Source organism: Siphateles boraxobius, unplaced genomic scaffold (genome assembly GCF_051911475.1).
Source record: "Siphateles boraxobius isolate OS27281-9 unplaced genomic scaffold, OSU_SipBor_1 18, whole genome shotgun sequence".
NCBI classification, from domain to species: Eukaryota; Metazoa; Chordata; class Actinopteri; order Cypriniformes; family Leuciscidae; genus Siphateles; species Siphateles boraxobius.
This window is the reverse complement of record NW_027508788.1, coordinates 6,627,732-6,643,763: the sequence shown is the minus strand read 5'-3', so window position 1 is coordinate 6,643,763 and position 16,032 is coordinate 6,627,732. Positions and strand designations below refer to the sequence as shown.

At 37.9% G+C, this 16,032-nt stretch overlaps 2 protein-coding genes across 3 annotated transcripts in view; both read left to right on the top strand.

Moving 5' to 3' along the window:
- Nucleotides 1-412: 412 nt before the first annotated feature.
- On the top strand, nucleotides 413-8,915 carry dlat (dihydrolipoamide S-acetyltransferase (E2 component of pyruvate dehydrogenase complex)). Its single transcript, XM_077233139.1, has 14 exons — nucleotides 413-1,054; nucleotides 1,922-2,023; nucleotides 2,202-2,326; nucleotides 2,691-2,841; nucleotides 2,979-3,105; nucleotides 4,244-4,419; nucleotides 5,106-5,256; nucleotides 5,366-5,433; nucleotides 5,670-5,786; nucleotides 5,901-6,008; nucleotides 6,101-6,219; nucleotides 6,366-6,528; nucleotides 7,564-7,700; nucleotides 7,795-8,915. Exons 1-14 carry the CDS (start codon nucleotides 779-781, stop codon nucleotides 7,922-7,924), a joined length of 1,950 nt encoding a protein of 649 aa, XP_077089254.1. The 5' UTR covers nucleotides 413-778; the 3' UTR covers nucleotides 7,925-8,915.
- Nucleotides 8,916-9,646: 731 nt separating this feature from the next.
- Nucleotides 9,647-16,032, top strand: part of rb1 (retinoblastoma 1) — a 37,366-nt gene continuing 30,980 nt past the window's right edge. The window contains exons 1-11 of one of the 2 annotated variants that reach the window (XM_077233135.1): nucleotides 9,647-10,036; nucleotides 10,846-10,966; nucleotides 11,057-11,166; nucleotides 12,009-12,143; nucleotides 13,780-13,818; nucleotides 13,937-13,986; nucleotides 14,183-14,293; nucleotides 14,686-14,828; nucleotides 15,300-15,377; nucleotides 15,706-15,815; nucleotides 15,904-15,981. In XM_077233135.1, the coding sequence (XP_077089250.1) occupies nucleotides 9,927-10,036; nucleotides 10,846-10,966; nucleotides 11,057-11,166; nucleotides 12,009-12,143; nucleotides 13,780-13,818; nucleotides 13,937-13,986; nucleotides 14,183-14,293; nucleotides 14,686-14,828; nucleotides 15,300-15,377; nucleotides 15,706-15,815; nucleotides 15,904-15,981 (1,085 nt within the window). In that variant the 5' untranslated portion in view covers nucleotides 9,647-9,926. Of the gene's footprint in view, nucleotides 10,037-10,845; nucleotides 10,967-11,056; nucleotides 11,167-12,008; nucleotides 12,144-13,779; nucleotides 13,819-13,903; nucleotides 13,987-14,182; nucleotides 14,294-14,685; nucleotides 14,829-15,299; nucleotides 15,378-15,705; nucleotides 15,816-15,903; nucleotides 15,982-16,032 lie in introns of both variants that reach the window. The other variant, XM_077233134.1, reaches the window with a different exon arrangement.

The following is a 16,032-nucleotide window of genomic DNA, read 5'->3' as shown; positions in this document are numbered from 1 at the left end:
TTGTTTTATGCTGTCTAAAGTTTTTCAGTTTACAATTCACCCGAAAAAGAAAATTGTTCCATACCTGTATGACTAAAAATCTGTGTAACACACATGAAGAATTGTATGAACTGTCAGCCTCAGTTAACATTCACTTTCATTGTATTGTTTTTCCATATAATAGAAGATTATGACTGAGGCTTTCATTCTGCCTCACATTTTGTGTTCAACGGAAGATAGAAAGTCATAAGGGTTGGAACGACATGAAGGAGAGTAAGTTTTATTTATAGGTAAATAAAACGAGTTTCAATACAGTATTTGTGAAAGAATCGGTTCAGACAACTTCTGGATGGATAGAAAGTGCTTGACGGCACTTTTACGTCAGCGCTTGACAGTTTACGACACCGGCTTTGACGGCTTGAAGGTTGCCATGTTTTTGCAATCTCAATCCACCATTTAAAAGAGTAATTGGACAACGTTTTTCACAGAATCATTGCTGTTTTCGGACGGTAACATATTTAAAAACACAAAAATAGGAATTATTTTAAAAAGAGCATATATTTCAATATTGTATATAATTAAATTACAAATCTGGCAACCCTTGTGCGTCACCCGGAGGACGAAGCGAATGAGTGTCGTAAAGTGGGATGTTTTGAGTGGGGAGGTCATTGGAAAGTGAGGTTGTTCTGTACGATTTGTGGAGAACAGACTGCTGCTGCTACCACAGGTGTCAGATATTCTGATACCAGAGTAGCCTTACTTAAATCCAGCTAAGTGTTACGGGCTCATCACGTTCAAAATGTTACGTTTAGTGCTGCGAGTGCGCCCATCTGCCAGGCTTACCCGGCCCAGTGTCCTCTCGGGCCCTGCTGCTGCTGCCAGTCCTCGACCCGGACCGGTGTCATGCCATCATCTCAAACGATACCACTCCAACGGCCCGGTCCGGATCCGGAGCTTGTGTCATGGTCGGCGTGTGTACAACAGCATCCTCAGTAACAGATCATGGGTCTTGCAAAGCCAAACGGCTAGTTTCAGTCAAAGCATGCGAGTGTACAGTCTACCGCCCCATCAGAGGGTAAGCTAAGCTAACTAATGTTATTATGTGCTTCCAAAAACGTTTGACTTGTAACACAAAAAGAGATGTTAGGGACTCATAGCCTCAGTCAACGTTTACTATCATTGCGTCTTTTTCTACATGAATGCGAACTGTGACCGTCGTTGTTACTATGCCATCTGTCATCTCTTTTTGTGATCCACAGAATAAAGAATCTCATGCTGTTTCGGAACAACAACATTAGGGAGAGTAAAAGTTGACCAAAATAAATGCGTATTTGGATGAACGGTCTCTTTAAGAACTGGTGTATTGCAACATTGCGTTTCTTCTGCTGGTGTCACCTTCACGATGCTCAGTCTAGAATATGTGTCTTGAATTCTGTGGGCTGCCAGAGGTCCATCCATGTTTTCATGCCTATACGAAACATACTGTCACACGAGACGGCATAACATTTTCTCATACTGCTTAACATAATCTAAATATTTAGCCTCAGAACATAAAACTGTGTGTACAGTCATGAACTTATTGTGCTTTTCCAAGCCTAGAAAACACATAAGAAATCAATTATAAGAAGTTATGAGAGAGTCTATACTCTGATTGTATATACATTTTTCCAGTTATTCTAGTTTTAAACCATTTCGGCAGCTTGAAATCACAATTTATTAGTCCAATCTCTATAACATAAATGTTTCTAAAATTCAGAAAAAAAGCAGGCAGAAGTCTTGGAAATTCTTTAGTCAGAAGGTGTGGGAATCCTGAGCTGCTATAAAAATCTAAAAAGCAACAAAACCATTTCAATGCAGATTATGTATTATGCTGAGAAAATTTGAAAGTTATTAATGGCAAATGCTTACATCTTCCTGTTTAACCTAATTCATTCCATTACAGGTGGAACTGCCTGCGTTGTCCCCCACTATGCAGATGGGCACTATTGCACGCTGGGAAAAGAAAGAAGGTGACAAAATTAACGAGGGAGATCTGATTGCTGAGGTGAGGCACATTCTGGGGTTTACCACCAAGAAGCCACTTGATTGTTTAATGTTGTTGTAGATCAAAATATTAAACTAAATAATTCCTTAGGACATCTTGGTATAATGGTATGCCAGGTATAATGGCACCATGGTATAATTCTGATCTAATCCTAATTCTTCTGTTTTGATTTGGTCAGGTTGAGACAGATAAGGCTACTGTTGGATTTGAACTACTGGAGGAGTGCTACTTGGCTAAGATCTTGGTTTCTGAGGGTACAAGAGATGTGCCCATTGGAGCTGTCATTTGTATTACCGTTGACAAGTAAGCACAATTTTTATCTGCAGTGCCAAGATACAGAGCAGCATCATAAGATCTGATGTTTGTTGTTTTACATAATGCATATTGCATAATAAACTTTATGTCCTTAAACACATAAATGTTTGGGAAATAAATGAAATTTTGTAAATTCTGTTGTAGCACAGATAAATGGTGCATCATAACTAGGGCATATGTGATGTACCTAAATTATACTGTCACGATTTTGGCTTTTAATAAAGGCAAACATTTGATACCGGTGTTGACAATTCAATATTGTGTAATTAGATATAGAAGGTACAGCATGTATAATATTGATGTGTATGTGTATTTCCCACTTAATTTACATCATCTGTCTTTTGACCTTTAGTCCTGACCTCATCCCTGCATTTAAGGACTTTACAGTGGATAAAATGTCTAGCTCCGCCCCTGCAGCAGCAGCACCTCCCCCTCCAGCTGCGCCCACTGCTGCTCCTGCAGCCCCACAAGTTCCTGGAAGCTCCTACCCACCTCATATGAAGGTAGGATGATATGTTGACAATTTTAAAGTGAATACAAACAAATTCAGGAGTGAAAGCATTTGGTATATTGGCCAGTCTAAGCATAAGCAAGCATATTATTGCATGGCGTCATTAACTTATTGTCTCGCTTTCTTTAGGTTCTTCTCCCAGCTCTCTCTCCCACCATGACTATGGGCACAGTGCAGCGCTGGGAGAAGAAGGTGGGTGAGAAGCTGAGTGAGGGAGACCTGCTGGCTGAAATTGAGACCGATAAAGCAACAATCGGTAAATTGTCAGCTATTTTGACTTTAATTATAATAATTGAACAGTAATAGTTATATCCCTGTCCACAAACACCTTAAACATATTGATAACATAATTTCTAATGAGGTGAAATAGTGGTCAATGCCCAAAACCCATTGGTTCCACTCAATGGTGCTTAGATAAGGCCTGTTTGCACCTAAAACTCTTTCGTTGTTACTGATTTGTTAAAACTGTTCCATTTACATTTGTCTCCACAAAATATAAATCCAATCTTCAATTCTCACACTCTATGCAAGTTCATATCGACAAGAACAACAGATATGAGCTGCATTTTATTTATCATCAGCTAATTTCAAGATCAAAGAGCACTATGAAGATGTTTGTGTGATGAGCGTCTGCGAGTTCAGTTTCATCTGCGCCAGTTTGCACATTGGCTTGCTAAAGAGATTTTTAGCTACACATCTGCAGTGATGCGTATTGCAGTCGCGCTGTCATATTTGGCTGTAACATGGAATATAGCCCATAACATGCTCTCAACACTTTTATTTTTAAACATTTTGGGGGAGAAGTAGAATTTACGTATGTGGTTTCAACAACCAGATGCATTTACACTTGTCCAGTTTAGTCTGGAATGCGTCTCAGACCACCTCCTGTAGCAGTTTGAGTGATTGAATTTAAATCTATCTCGAAAGCTTATTGGAGGGCATTTACAACTGGTGTTTTCACGATTGGATAGCTATCCAATCAGAGAAAATGCATGAAGTGACCTGGTGTATACAGGCCCATAGATAGATAGATAGATGCGTGTTTGTGTAAATATACATATGTAAGCAGCAGAGATTTGTTTTCAATATTGATTATAATCATAAATGTTTCTTGAGCACCAAATCAGCATATTAGAATGATTTCTGAAGGATCATATGACACTGAAGACTAATGATTGAGACTAATGACTAAGATTAATTATGCTGAAATTCAGCTTTGCCATTACAAGAATAAATTACATTTTAAAATTGTTGAAATAGAATGCAGATATATTGAATTGTGAACGTTTGATGGACATATCCATACAAAATTTTAAGAAGTTTGCTGTTTGTGTATGATGAGATATAAAAATCTGCATTAACACTGGGTAGTAATTCCTTCCTGTGGTTTTCAGGTTTTGAGGTACAAGAGGAGGGCTACATGGCCAAAATAATGATTGCTGAGGGCACCAGAGACGTTCCTCTCGGCACTCCTCTCTGCATCATTGTGGAAAAGGAATCTGACATTAAGGCATTTGCAGACTATGTAGAGACCGGTGTGGCTGCAGGCCCGCCTCCTGCTCCCGCACCGGTAAAGAACTCTGTCATTTCTACAAGATCTGTTGTTTATTTGTGTCTGTCGTTTAAAGTGATTATGATTAGTCATGCACACTTAACCTGATCGTTTTGGTGATCAGCAATCATTTATTAGCCACATGTCATGATGTGATGTAGTATACTTTTTGTGTGGCCACCTAAAGGCCGTCGTGATGAAAATCAAGGTCTTGTTTTTACTGCCCTCATCAAGTTTCATGCCATGACTGAAAGTGAAAGGTCACTTTGCAATATTTGTAGTGATTTTGCAATACTGCAATCACGCCATGCCAATTTTGTGGGTGTGGCCATCAAGAATAGACTACAACACGTTACTGTCGGTTGTAGTGCACATGATATGTTCTGGCAAGATATTAAGATTGTTAAAAAATTGTTTATGTATGTACACACATTGGCACATGCACTAACCGCTAAGCCAGGGCTGTGTTTCTCAACAGCATCGTGAGCTCAGTTGATCATAGAGACCAATGGTGGCACTGGTTCTACAATGTACTTAGGCTTAAGATGCTTTTGGGAAATGCAGCCCTGAACATTTTTAGAAGCATAACATGTTCTAATCCAAATTTTAAGAAGTTAATGATTTAAATCTTTAACTTAACTATAAAGAAATAATTTTAATATGTGTATTGCCTATATGACTTTTAATTGAAGCTAATTTTTCAGATGGCCACACCACCTCCAGCAGCAGCTCTCAGCCCAGCACCTGCCGCTGCTCCAGCCGCCCCTGCTGCTCCTAGGAAGGGTAGGGTGTTTGCCAGCCCTCTAGCCAAGAAACTGGCTGCCGAGAAGGGAATCGACATCGCCCAAGTCACTGGTTGGAGAGCTTTGATGCTTTGACTTTGATGCTGTCTGTCAGCTCATTTCATTTGCATGGGAGATGTCACTCACAGTGAACTGGGAATATGCTACTCCTTTGTCAATAGGAACTGGACCAGATGGCAGAGTCACCAGAAAAGATATCGACAGCTTTGTTCCACCTAAGCTCACTCCTGTAAGTCATTCAATTTCTATAAACAAAGCCCAGGTAGAATATGTGCCATAATGCTGCACAAATTTCCAAAGAATTCCCGCCATTCCGAAGTTCTTAAAACCTTTCACCAGAGTTAACATTAACTAAATCTATTAAACATTTTTTTGCTGTTGACGAAATTGAATTGTTGCTATAACTGGAAATAAAAAAAATAACTTAATTAAACCTAAATAACATACATTGTTTCATACCACCAGGCCCCAGCCGCTGCACCTTCTCCTGCTGCACTCACACCCAGCCCTCCAGCCGCCCCTGCTTTTGCTGCTGTGCCTACAGGAACCTTCACCGACATCCCCATCAGCAACATCCGCAAAGTGAGTCCACTGACCTTAGAAGACACTTTATATTCTCTAGGAAAACATGAAGTCTTTCATGTTACCCATAATACTCTGTTTCCCTGCCTGTCTCTTTACTGCTGTGCTGTCTAGGTGATCGCCCAGAGGTTGATGCAGTCAAAACAGACTATTCCTCACTATTATTTGTCTATTGATGTCAACATGGACCAAGTTCTTGAACTCAGGAAAGAGCTCAATGCTGTGAGTGAACTCATTTACCGTGGCTGTAACATGATGATAAGCTTCACATTACAGTCGTCCTGATTTAAATGGTACCTTTCCCTCATGATCAGGAGGTGAAAGCTGATAACATCAAACTCTCGGTCAATGACTTCATCATCAAGGCCTCGGCTCTAGCCTGTTTAAAGGTCCCAGAGGCCAACTCCTCCTGGATGGACACAGTTATCAGACAGTGAGTGGACTCCCACAGTACACTTCTGATCTTAACCATTTGAGGGCATCAGTATTTTCTCACATATCAGTAAATGTAAAGTAACTGATGTGACGTTTAAATGAAAGTGAATTTGAATTAATCAAGCAGTTTTTCTCTCCGGACAGAAATCACGTGGTGGATGTTAGTGTTGCAGTCAGTACACCTGTGGGTCTAATCACTCCCATTGTATTTAACGCTCATATTAAGGGCCTTGCGACTATCAGCAAAGACGTAGGCTCATTAGCTGCTAAAGCACGAGATGGTAAACTACAGCCGCATGAATTCCAGGTGAGTACTTTAGGTTCTTCATGTGGATATCAGAAATATATATACTGTAAATATGGTAACACTTTACAAAATGTTTCATTTGTTAACATTAGGTAATGTATTCATTACATGAACTAAACATGAGCGATACTTTTGTTACTGTATTTGTATAAAAATCCAGCTGTTCATGTTTGTTCACAGTACACTAACTAATGTTAACAATTACAACCTTTGATTTTAATAATGTATTGGTACATTTTGAAATTAACATTAACAAAGCAATAAATAAATGCTGTAGAAGAGCGGGTCATTATTAGTTCATGTTAACTAATGTAGTTAGTTATGTTTTTAAAAGAAGTATTTATGCTCACCATGGCTGAATTTATATGATAAAAAAGTAAAACAGTAATATTATGAAAAAATATTACAAATTAAAATGTAAATTATTCCAGTTATTACTCCAGTCTTTAGTCCCAGATGGTCCTTCAGAAACTGTTCTAATTTGCTGATTTGGTGCTCAAGAAAAATGTCTTATTATCAATATTGAAAACGGTTGAGCTGCTTAATATTTTTGTGGAAACAATTGAACATTGTTTCCAGGATTCTTTGAATGGAAAGAAGAGGATTTATTGGAAATTTAAAAAGGAAATAACAATGTAAATGTTTTCACTGTCACTTTTAAACAATTGAATGCATTTTTGCTGATTAAAAGTGTTAGTATTTTTTTTATCTAACTGACGAGAGAGAGAGAGAGAGAGAGAGAGAGAGAGAGAGAGAGAGAGAGAGAGAGAGAGAGAGAGAGAGAGAGAGAGAGAGAGAGAGAGAGAGAGAGAGAGAGAGAGAGAGAGAGAGAGAGAGAGAGAGAGAGAGAGAGAGAGAGAGAGAGAGAGAGAGAGAGAGAGAGAGAGAGAGAGAGAGAGAGAGAGAGAGAGAGAGAGAGAGAGAGAGAGAGAGAGAGAGAGAGAGAGAGAGAGAGAGAGAGAGAGAGAGAGAGAGAGAGAGAGAGAGAGTAAAATAATATAAAAATGTGTTACATAAACACTCTTGGTTTTCTAGGGTGGCACCTTCACTATTTCGAATCTGGGCATGTATGGCATCAAGAATTTTTCAGCAATCATTAACCCTCCTCAAGCCTGCATTCTGGCTGTGGGTGGCTCAGAAAAGAGACTGCTGCCTGCAGACAACGAAAAAGGGTGAGCAAGGACGTCAATTTGCCATCACTCCATATCCTCACAAATATAGATGGAGCTCTTAAAATAGTTCCCGCATTTTCTGTGTCTCTCGCAGGTTTGACGTGGCTAGCATGATGTCGGTGACCCTGAGCTGTGATCACCGGGTGGTAGATGGTGCTGTCGGTGCACAGTGGCTGGCTGAGTTCCGCAAGTTCCTGGAGAAACCGTTCACCATGCTCCTGTGAGCAAGCCGTTTCAAAATAGTGGACTTTAAGATTTGGAGAGGTCTCTTTCATTGGTTATGCTCTCCCTGGGAAATACAACAGGTTGTTCTCTCTCCTCTTTTTTTATTTTCTTTCTCACTCACATACTCCCTTTCATATACTGTACGTCACATTGCTTCCTAAAGCCTGAAGTAACCTCTCAACCCAAGTCATTGTTGAGGTCAATTTCTGGAGTTTCAGAAGATATTGCTGGACAAGGGTTTCCATTTTCCTTCAGGATGTTGTTACAAACACCGTAAGTCTGTATGCCACTAGATCAAAGAATAATGTCTGTCCATGGCCAAGCCTCATGGTCTGTACCTGACACATTCATTGGCACAATATGAGTTTTCTTTCTACACAAGAAAGAATGTGATGAAATCTGTGTGTGCCAAATATTATCTGGCTACATTTGAAATTTATGATAAATTATTCAGTGCAAAAGTTTATTTTCTGTTTTATTGCATAGTAGAAATGCATTTGTTCTGTCACTCCCTGAGATAAATGTCTAATGTATACATGATGGGTTCTTTGCTGAGAGACTGTGATGGTCTTGGTATGGGGGCAGGGTTTTGATATAGGAAATTTTATTTATTACATCTCTCACCCCAGATATCGCACGGTAGTGCCTTTGCTCCTGTTTATAGCACCTGGGTTTTTCTTTTTAAACAGCAATAGTTTCAAGTCATTGTTTAAAGAATAACGCACAATTCATGGGGTGAACTGCTGTTATAAATAAACCCATGGAGAAACAGAAGAAAGGTTCCTAAATGGAATAAAACACTAGACTGGATATGCATAAAACGGTTCATTGCTATGAAAAAGCTGTTTTAGCATTCATTCGGTGCCATTTGTTCAACAGTGAGTCGAACGGGGGGGTTTTCATAACGGACAAAAAAAATGACCAATATTATATCAATATTTAATTTGACAAAAAAAAAAATGAGAGAGAATAAACAAAATAGAAACTCAATTATAAGTACTGTCCATTTTTCTTTACATTTCAATACATTTCTATAAGGAATAATCACTTAATTTAATAGAAAGAATACAATATTCCATATAGTCTCACTGACTTGTTTTATGTTCTAATGGTGAAAATTATTGTTTTAAGTGAAAAGAAGTTATGTTTAACGATGGATGGATGAACGGATAAATGGATAATATTAGATGAAATATTGATAATTATATATAAAATAATTTGATATAATTGTTTCAAAAATGTGCTTTGTTGTAATGTAAAACAAAAGGGTGTTTCGTGGTCTCATGACATGTTTGCGTAAAAACTAATTGGAAAATTAGGCAATGACACTTGAGTCAAATGTAACTTGCTGTTAATCTATTATAATTTTTTATTGTGCCTTTGAACAAAACACCATTCATTTGAGGCATGTAATTCAAAATAAGTACAATCAGTACAAAAAACATTTGAAAGTGTTTTAAATGCATTTGAGAATTTGTATATCTTAATACAAGCATCTGATGCGTTGTTCATGCTGAAATATAATGGTTTTATATATAATGGACATTTAAGTAGATTTTATTTACGTGCCTTAAAATGATAATTTATTAACATTGATGGCAGTGACATGTTTTAAGATAAGTCAGTCCAAGTAGCTTTCAGCTAAAACAGCTCAAACATGCATTTTAGTCTGAGACTAGGCTTAAGCCTTGTCTGTATAAATGTATCTTTAAAAAAGAAAGAAAGAAATATATGTTTGTCACGACAGGTCATTACTGTTTAGCCTGCGTAAGAACCGGACGTGATGCAACAGTGGCGGACGTTGCGTCGATCAATTTTCCCGCGTTTTGGGTAGTTGAGGAAATAGTGGAGTGTTGCGAACACAAACAAGTATTCTCCGGCTGTGACATCCAACCACTAACCACAACAACATCAAGACAAACACAACCCCAAACCCGCAACTCGTGATCGCTCGCCCGCCGTGCTGTGAGTGAACGTGCTCTCCGTCAAGAGACAATCGACATGCCGCCGAAGAAGCGCAGCAGCGGGACCCCGCAGAAGAAAGAGTTCAAAGTGAACACGAAGAGCGAATCTCCGGACAGTAGCGAGAACGCAGTGCTGAGCCCTGAACGGTGAGGACACACCGCGCGACTGTCTCTAAAATAAACACAACGAATTATTAGTACAGACAGTCTTTAGCTGTAGATTATGGCAACAGAGGAAGTCAGCAACCAACAGTATTTGATAAAGATTCCTGAATGAATAAAAGTAGTCAACCATTTTCAATAAACTAGACATAACGTTACTCTTATGAGAATGTAACCTCTTTGTACTATACAGTAACTAAGTAACATTGTTATAAAATACCGTTTTTTAAAATGTGAATGCTGATATTTTTATTTTTGGTTAACATTTTTTAATAGTTTAGTTACTTTGTTATTCCATGGTAATTACGACGCAACCAATATTTTACTGCGCCTACTATGGTATTATTACAAATGCCACAGTTAAGCCTATAACATAACTATGGTGATTTGTAATCAGTGTATCTGCCTTTATTTGGCCATTTGGGATACATAATATCTGATTTCATTTTTTTTTTAAAGAAATTTCAATTATTGTGTAAATTAAATGTTCCATTCCTTCAAGCAGTTGTGTACATGTCATATATATTACCCACACATACTATTGTCTATTATATTATAGTATAATATGTAATAGACTATTATCACTATATCTGGTGAACATCGCTGGCTAGTAATGCTTTTTAGCTGAATACTAGGGCTCATGTGGTGGCTAAACAGCTGACAACTTGGTGTTAGTTATGTCTTTATGCAATGTTGTTTGACCAGCAGCGCCAGTATAGCGACCACCCCACAATACTGTCAGAATCTCCATGCAGTGCGTTTACTCATGTCTGTCAACTGTGTTGTTTTACCAGACACAAGGACAAGGAGTCTGAATTCGTGTCTCTCAGTGAGGAGCTCCATGCCACAAATCTCGTCTGTGATCATGCGTGGAGAATTTGGGAGAGGGAGATCAGGCCGATGGAAAAGGCAAATGTACGTTTTCCTCTGATATCTGCACTACCACTCTAGTGTATTGGTTTTTAAATGTACAATACACAAACATGTCTGTGTTTTCCATGCTAGATGGTGTATTCGAACAGACAGCAGTGGGGAGCTTGTCTGTTCATTGCTGGCATGGAGCTTGAAGGCATCAGCCTCACCTTCACACAATTCCTAAAAGTGGTTGGACTGAGGTATGTATGGCAAATGAACATGTCATGGAGAAGTCCTGATTCTCCCCCTATAGGATCAGCAAGTTGGTCTGTCGATGTGTGGTTTTGCGTTCTACACTTAAATATGCAGGGGTGGAATTTTTTGTTTGGTTGTATAATGATTGAAATCACCAAATAAACAATTACTAATAAATAAACTGCAAACTGTTACGTTTTCTAATACATTTATTTTTTGCACGGATTGCTTCTAGCAAAACTGCAAGCTCGCAACGCGCGCATTTGAGGGACACCTGTAGCATGTTAGGCGGGGTTCAAAGTGTCAAAGGCAAGAAAAAATCGGCAATGAATCGATGTTACTCGCCTGTTGCCCGATAACTCTTCTTTTATGAATTTTGACAATGGATGGTTGTGAGAATGTGATATGGCTTAGTGCGATCATCAAATTGCAACAGTTGTGATGTAATTATAAAAATAGATAGTCAGACACTGCATGTTTCAGAGTAAAGCCTGAGTTTTTTTTACCTAAAACTTAGCTCAATGTTTAACATTTGAAAGTAAAAAATGAAAAAAGCCAAGTAGGCAACCATAAATGTTAGTATTGTAATTGTACTGTTGTTCTTTAAAATGAAATTAAAATAAAATAATAACGGTAATTACATGATAATATAGCAATTGTTAATTATTTTACTATAACATTGTATTATATTTTTATATTTGTTGTTAAATTATAATTATTTTAAAGTACAATATTATTACTTTTTATAATACGCGCTTTATGGTTGATGGGGTATGGGTTGGCTGTTGTGGGTCAGGTATTCCATATTGTCTTTAGCTGATCACATGAATATGCTGTTCCTTTGCAGTGTGAAGCAGTTCATCAGCCTTGTGAGGAAGATGGATGTAAATGTGGACACAATAAGCCCTAAAGTGAACACTGCTGTGACACGACTGGAGAAGAAATATGATGTGACTTTTGCCCTCTACCAAAGATTTGTGAAGTAAGTGTTGTGCAGTTTTATTTTGAAGTTGCAGTAGTGATGAATGATGGACATATGATTAATTTCACAATGCGTTGAAATTTTGGTTGATTAATCCGCATTGTGATCAAACTCATCACAGTTCCTCAGTTCAGTTCCAAGATCTACTGAGGTTAACTTGGGGTAAATTGTATTTTATGCTCACCAAGGCTGTAAAATATCACATTATGAAAGATTAGTACAATTTATAGTAGCTGTTTTCAATTTTTCAGGGTTCTTTGATGCGTAGAAAGTTTAAAGGAACAAGTGAAATAGAATTTTTACTGTTACTTTTGGTCAGTTTAATCTGTCCTTGCTGAAGAAAACTATTAATTTTCATTACACTTTATTTTGATGTTCAACTTTACTTTAGACACTCTTCTAACTACAAGAAACTTTATAACTAAATGTGAATGAATTCTCATTAGAGTATTAGTAGATTGTTAGTAAACTTATTTTTTTAGGTTTTAGGGTTAGTAGAATAAGTTGTTGTAGTTGCTGCAAAGTTACTTGTTAGTTAGCAGAATATGGACCATCAAAATAAAGTTTTCCCTGATTTGTTCAAATACTTCAATACAGTGGCTTAGTGTCTGAGATCGATCTTACAGGAACTATCCCTGAATGTATACAGAATGAAAGAAGAAATAAGTTTTACACTGAACAGCTACTAGCGGGTGATGTTTGGGCATGCCTCAGGGTGTGCTCGCCCTTCCCTCAGCATGTCACATTATTTAGATAGTGCTTGCATTGCATCTCATTTAAAAAATGTGTGACTCATCTCACGTCACTCCTGAGATGAAACCTGTTGTGCGTTACTCCGTTAAAACGTCTTCAGTAATTGCTCAAGCTTTTATGTTGCATGATCTGCATTAAGACTTGATTCCTTATTTTGTCCATTTGAATGGCAAAAACCTTTGAACCATTCGTATATGTCATTTCTAAACCTGAAGGTGGCAGCAGCCGTCTGTGTGTGGGAAAGATCTGTTCTCTGAATTATCTGCCTTTCTTTCAGGGCCAGCTGGCCTCAGTTCAGTTTGTTTTTCTTTCTTTTTTTTGTGAGTTACTGAAAACTCACAGGTGGTGAACAAAAAGTCTATAAATATCCTCATATATAAGTCCGTGGTTAAGCTGCAGGGGTAGTGCTCTGTTTTTGTGTTTCGAGTGCAAACAGACACTGTGGTTATTTGTGCAGCCTCCTCACTGCATCATAAAGTCTTCACATTTGACATTTACAGTCAAAAAAACTGGTTGACGTTATATTTGGGTTTGGTTTTTGGTTGCATGTATATTTAATGTACTGTAAGTGCTAATGATGCACCAAAATGAAAATTCATGGTCAAAACCAGGAAAATCTAGGTATACACAGCTGAAAAAATATAATTTTTCTAAATTAGCAATAGCATTTGTGTAAACGCATTTTAAAATTAGTATTATTATTAATGTTGTTATTTTTAAGTGCTTTCATTTGCTCTGCAAATTAATAATATTTGATATTATTATTTTTGCGCCATTTTGGTGAACCTTTAGTGCATTGTCTAATTCCCTTTTGAGATTTTTTTCGTCTGAAAAGGTATAAGTATGTTGAGACTGACAAAGTACATCTTAAATTTTCTTCCAGGACTTTTGAAAAAATCTTTGCAGAGCCTGACAAAGAAAAGTGAGTAGAAATCCTGTTTCAGTCTGAGCTGTTTGCCCAGCTGTAGTTCCAAAATAATATTCATCGTTTTTTCATTAAACATCAGTGATCTTACGGTCCCATGCCTGTTTCCTTTAAGGAGAAAAGAGCTTTGGGAAAGCAGTTGGACCTTGTTCCTCTTGGCCAAGGGTGAGTCATAAAGGAAAAATTGCACAGAAAAATGTTTGTCACATCTGGTGTTTTCGTCCATGTAAAAAATGAGCCCTGTTTATAGTGAGTGAAGTTTTCCCCTATCTTCTGTACGGATTATATGCGCCATGCCTCATGGACTACGTATCCACATGCCCACATTGTCACTTGTTTTTGTGTCATGTTCCCTGTAAAGGAAAATCTCTGCAGATGGAGGATGACCTTGTGATAGCCTTTCAGTTGCTGTTGTGTGTTCTGGAGTTCTTCACCAAGCGTTTCACTCCTTCTCTTCTTCAATCACCCTACAGTGAGTTTTCCTCGCATTCCACTGCTCAGAGGCAGCAGGGACAAATTCTTTAAATGCCATTTTAGGTTAATGAGAGAAAATATAATGAATGACTCACTAAGGAACTTCATTAGAAACCAGCAAACAACACTTTTCCCCCACAGACATATTGGCATATTGTACTAAATGCTGCAACAAACAACAGGAAAACATCATTGTTTTCCTGTTGTTTGTTGCAGCCTTTAGTACAATAATAGAATCTTTTTAGATTTTTTCTTTTTTTGCTATATGAATGTGGTCAATTTAATGTGACTCATCTTTGATGCTTGGAATCTTCTTGGAATTACGTGGATTTTGAGGCTAAACGCCCCCGTTTTTGGCAAAATGATCTTATTCTCATATTTTAATTCCAGAGTCAGCGGTTAGTTCATCCACCTTGAGTCCTCCGACCAGGGCATCCCGGCGTAATCAGGGCAAAACCAAACCCCGTCCACTAGAGATGGACATGCAGTTGCTGGAGACACTGTGCAAGGAGGGCAACTGCAGTTTGGATGAGGTTGGCTCTCATTTAGAAACAGTCCCATCAGCCATTGCAAGCTTTCAAATACAGCTTGTTGGGGAAAGTTAGTTTTAAATGTAATGCATTACAAAAATTGTGTTACACCCTAAAAGTAACTAATTGCGTTACTTTTTACTTTTTTTGTGGAAAATAATGCATTACATTACTTTTGCATTACTTTTTCTCATCTGGGCTGGGTTCGGCTTATTTATTTGAAAAAGCAACTCAGACATTTTGTCGTAAATGTAAAAGATTAGTTAAAAAAAAGTAATCTGATTATTTATGTGTTACCGCAACACTGCAAATAATTTTATATTCAGTCTATATACAGCTCAAAAACACAACATGAGTCTGTATTTTGTTTTTTTAAATGTCATTGCAAACTTGACCATGTGTGAAAAGTAGTTCATCATATGCATGGTGAAGCTTTTTCTTTCTTCTTACCGGAGGTCACATTATTGTCTGCAGGTGAAAAACGTGTACCAGACCACTTTCTGTGCGTTCCTGGACTCTGAGGGTCTGTCAGGACTCCAAGGGCTTCCTCCTGTGAGTAAATATCCCATGGAAAATGGCTGAAAAAGGCTGCTTCTGCTTTTGAGAGCTATACAGAGTGTTTACATAACAAAACAAATCCGCATCAGGTGCTTCCCAACTTGGACTATGAATTTGAACTTGCCTGTATTGTATTTCATGCCTTGTTATATGTTGGACTATGTACACTGTTTTATGGACTCTTTGTTTGCACAGTGATAATTAGGAATGTTTTTGCTTTTGATCTGATTATTAGCAATAAAGTAACAGCTATAAGAAGGGCATACAATTCTATTTTGAATTAAAGTAATCCTCCTGGCCAACTGTTTTCTTTTTATCATAGATGGAAACGCTTTCCAAGCAATATGAAGAGCTGTACCACAAAAACAAGGACTTTGATGCCAGGTTGTTTTTGGTTGATGATGAAACTCTTTCCCCCGGCAACATAGAAGTGTGAGTTTCATGAAATGAAAATCATGTTGTTACACATTTTTGCAGACAGCTACATGTTTTTTGTTGTATTTGTCAATTTTCCTCGTAGGTCAAAGGTGGAAGTGACTCCAAGAAAGAATTTTCCAGGCGAGGATGTTGTAATTCCAGTTCCACAGACCCCGATCAGGTGCGTTTTTCAATACCCAAAACATGAAAGAGCTAAATTTAAGAAATTGAT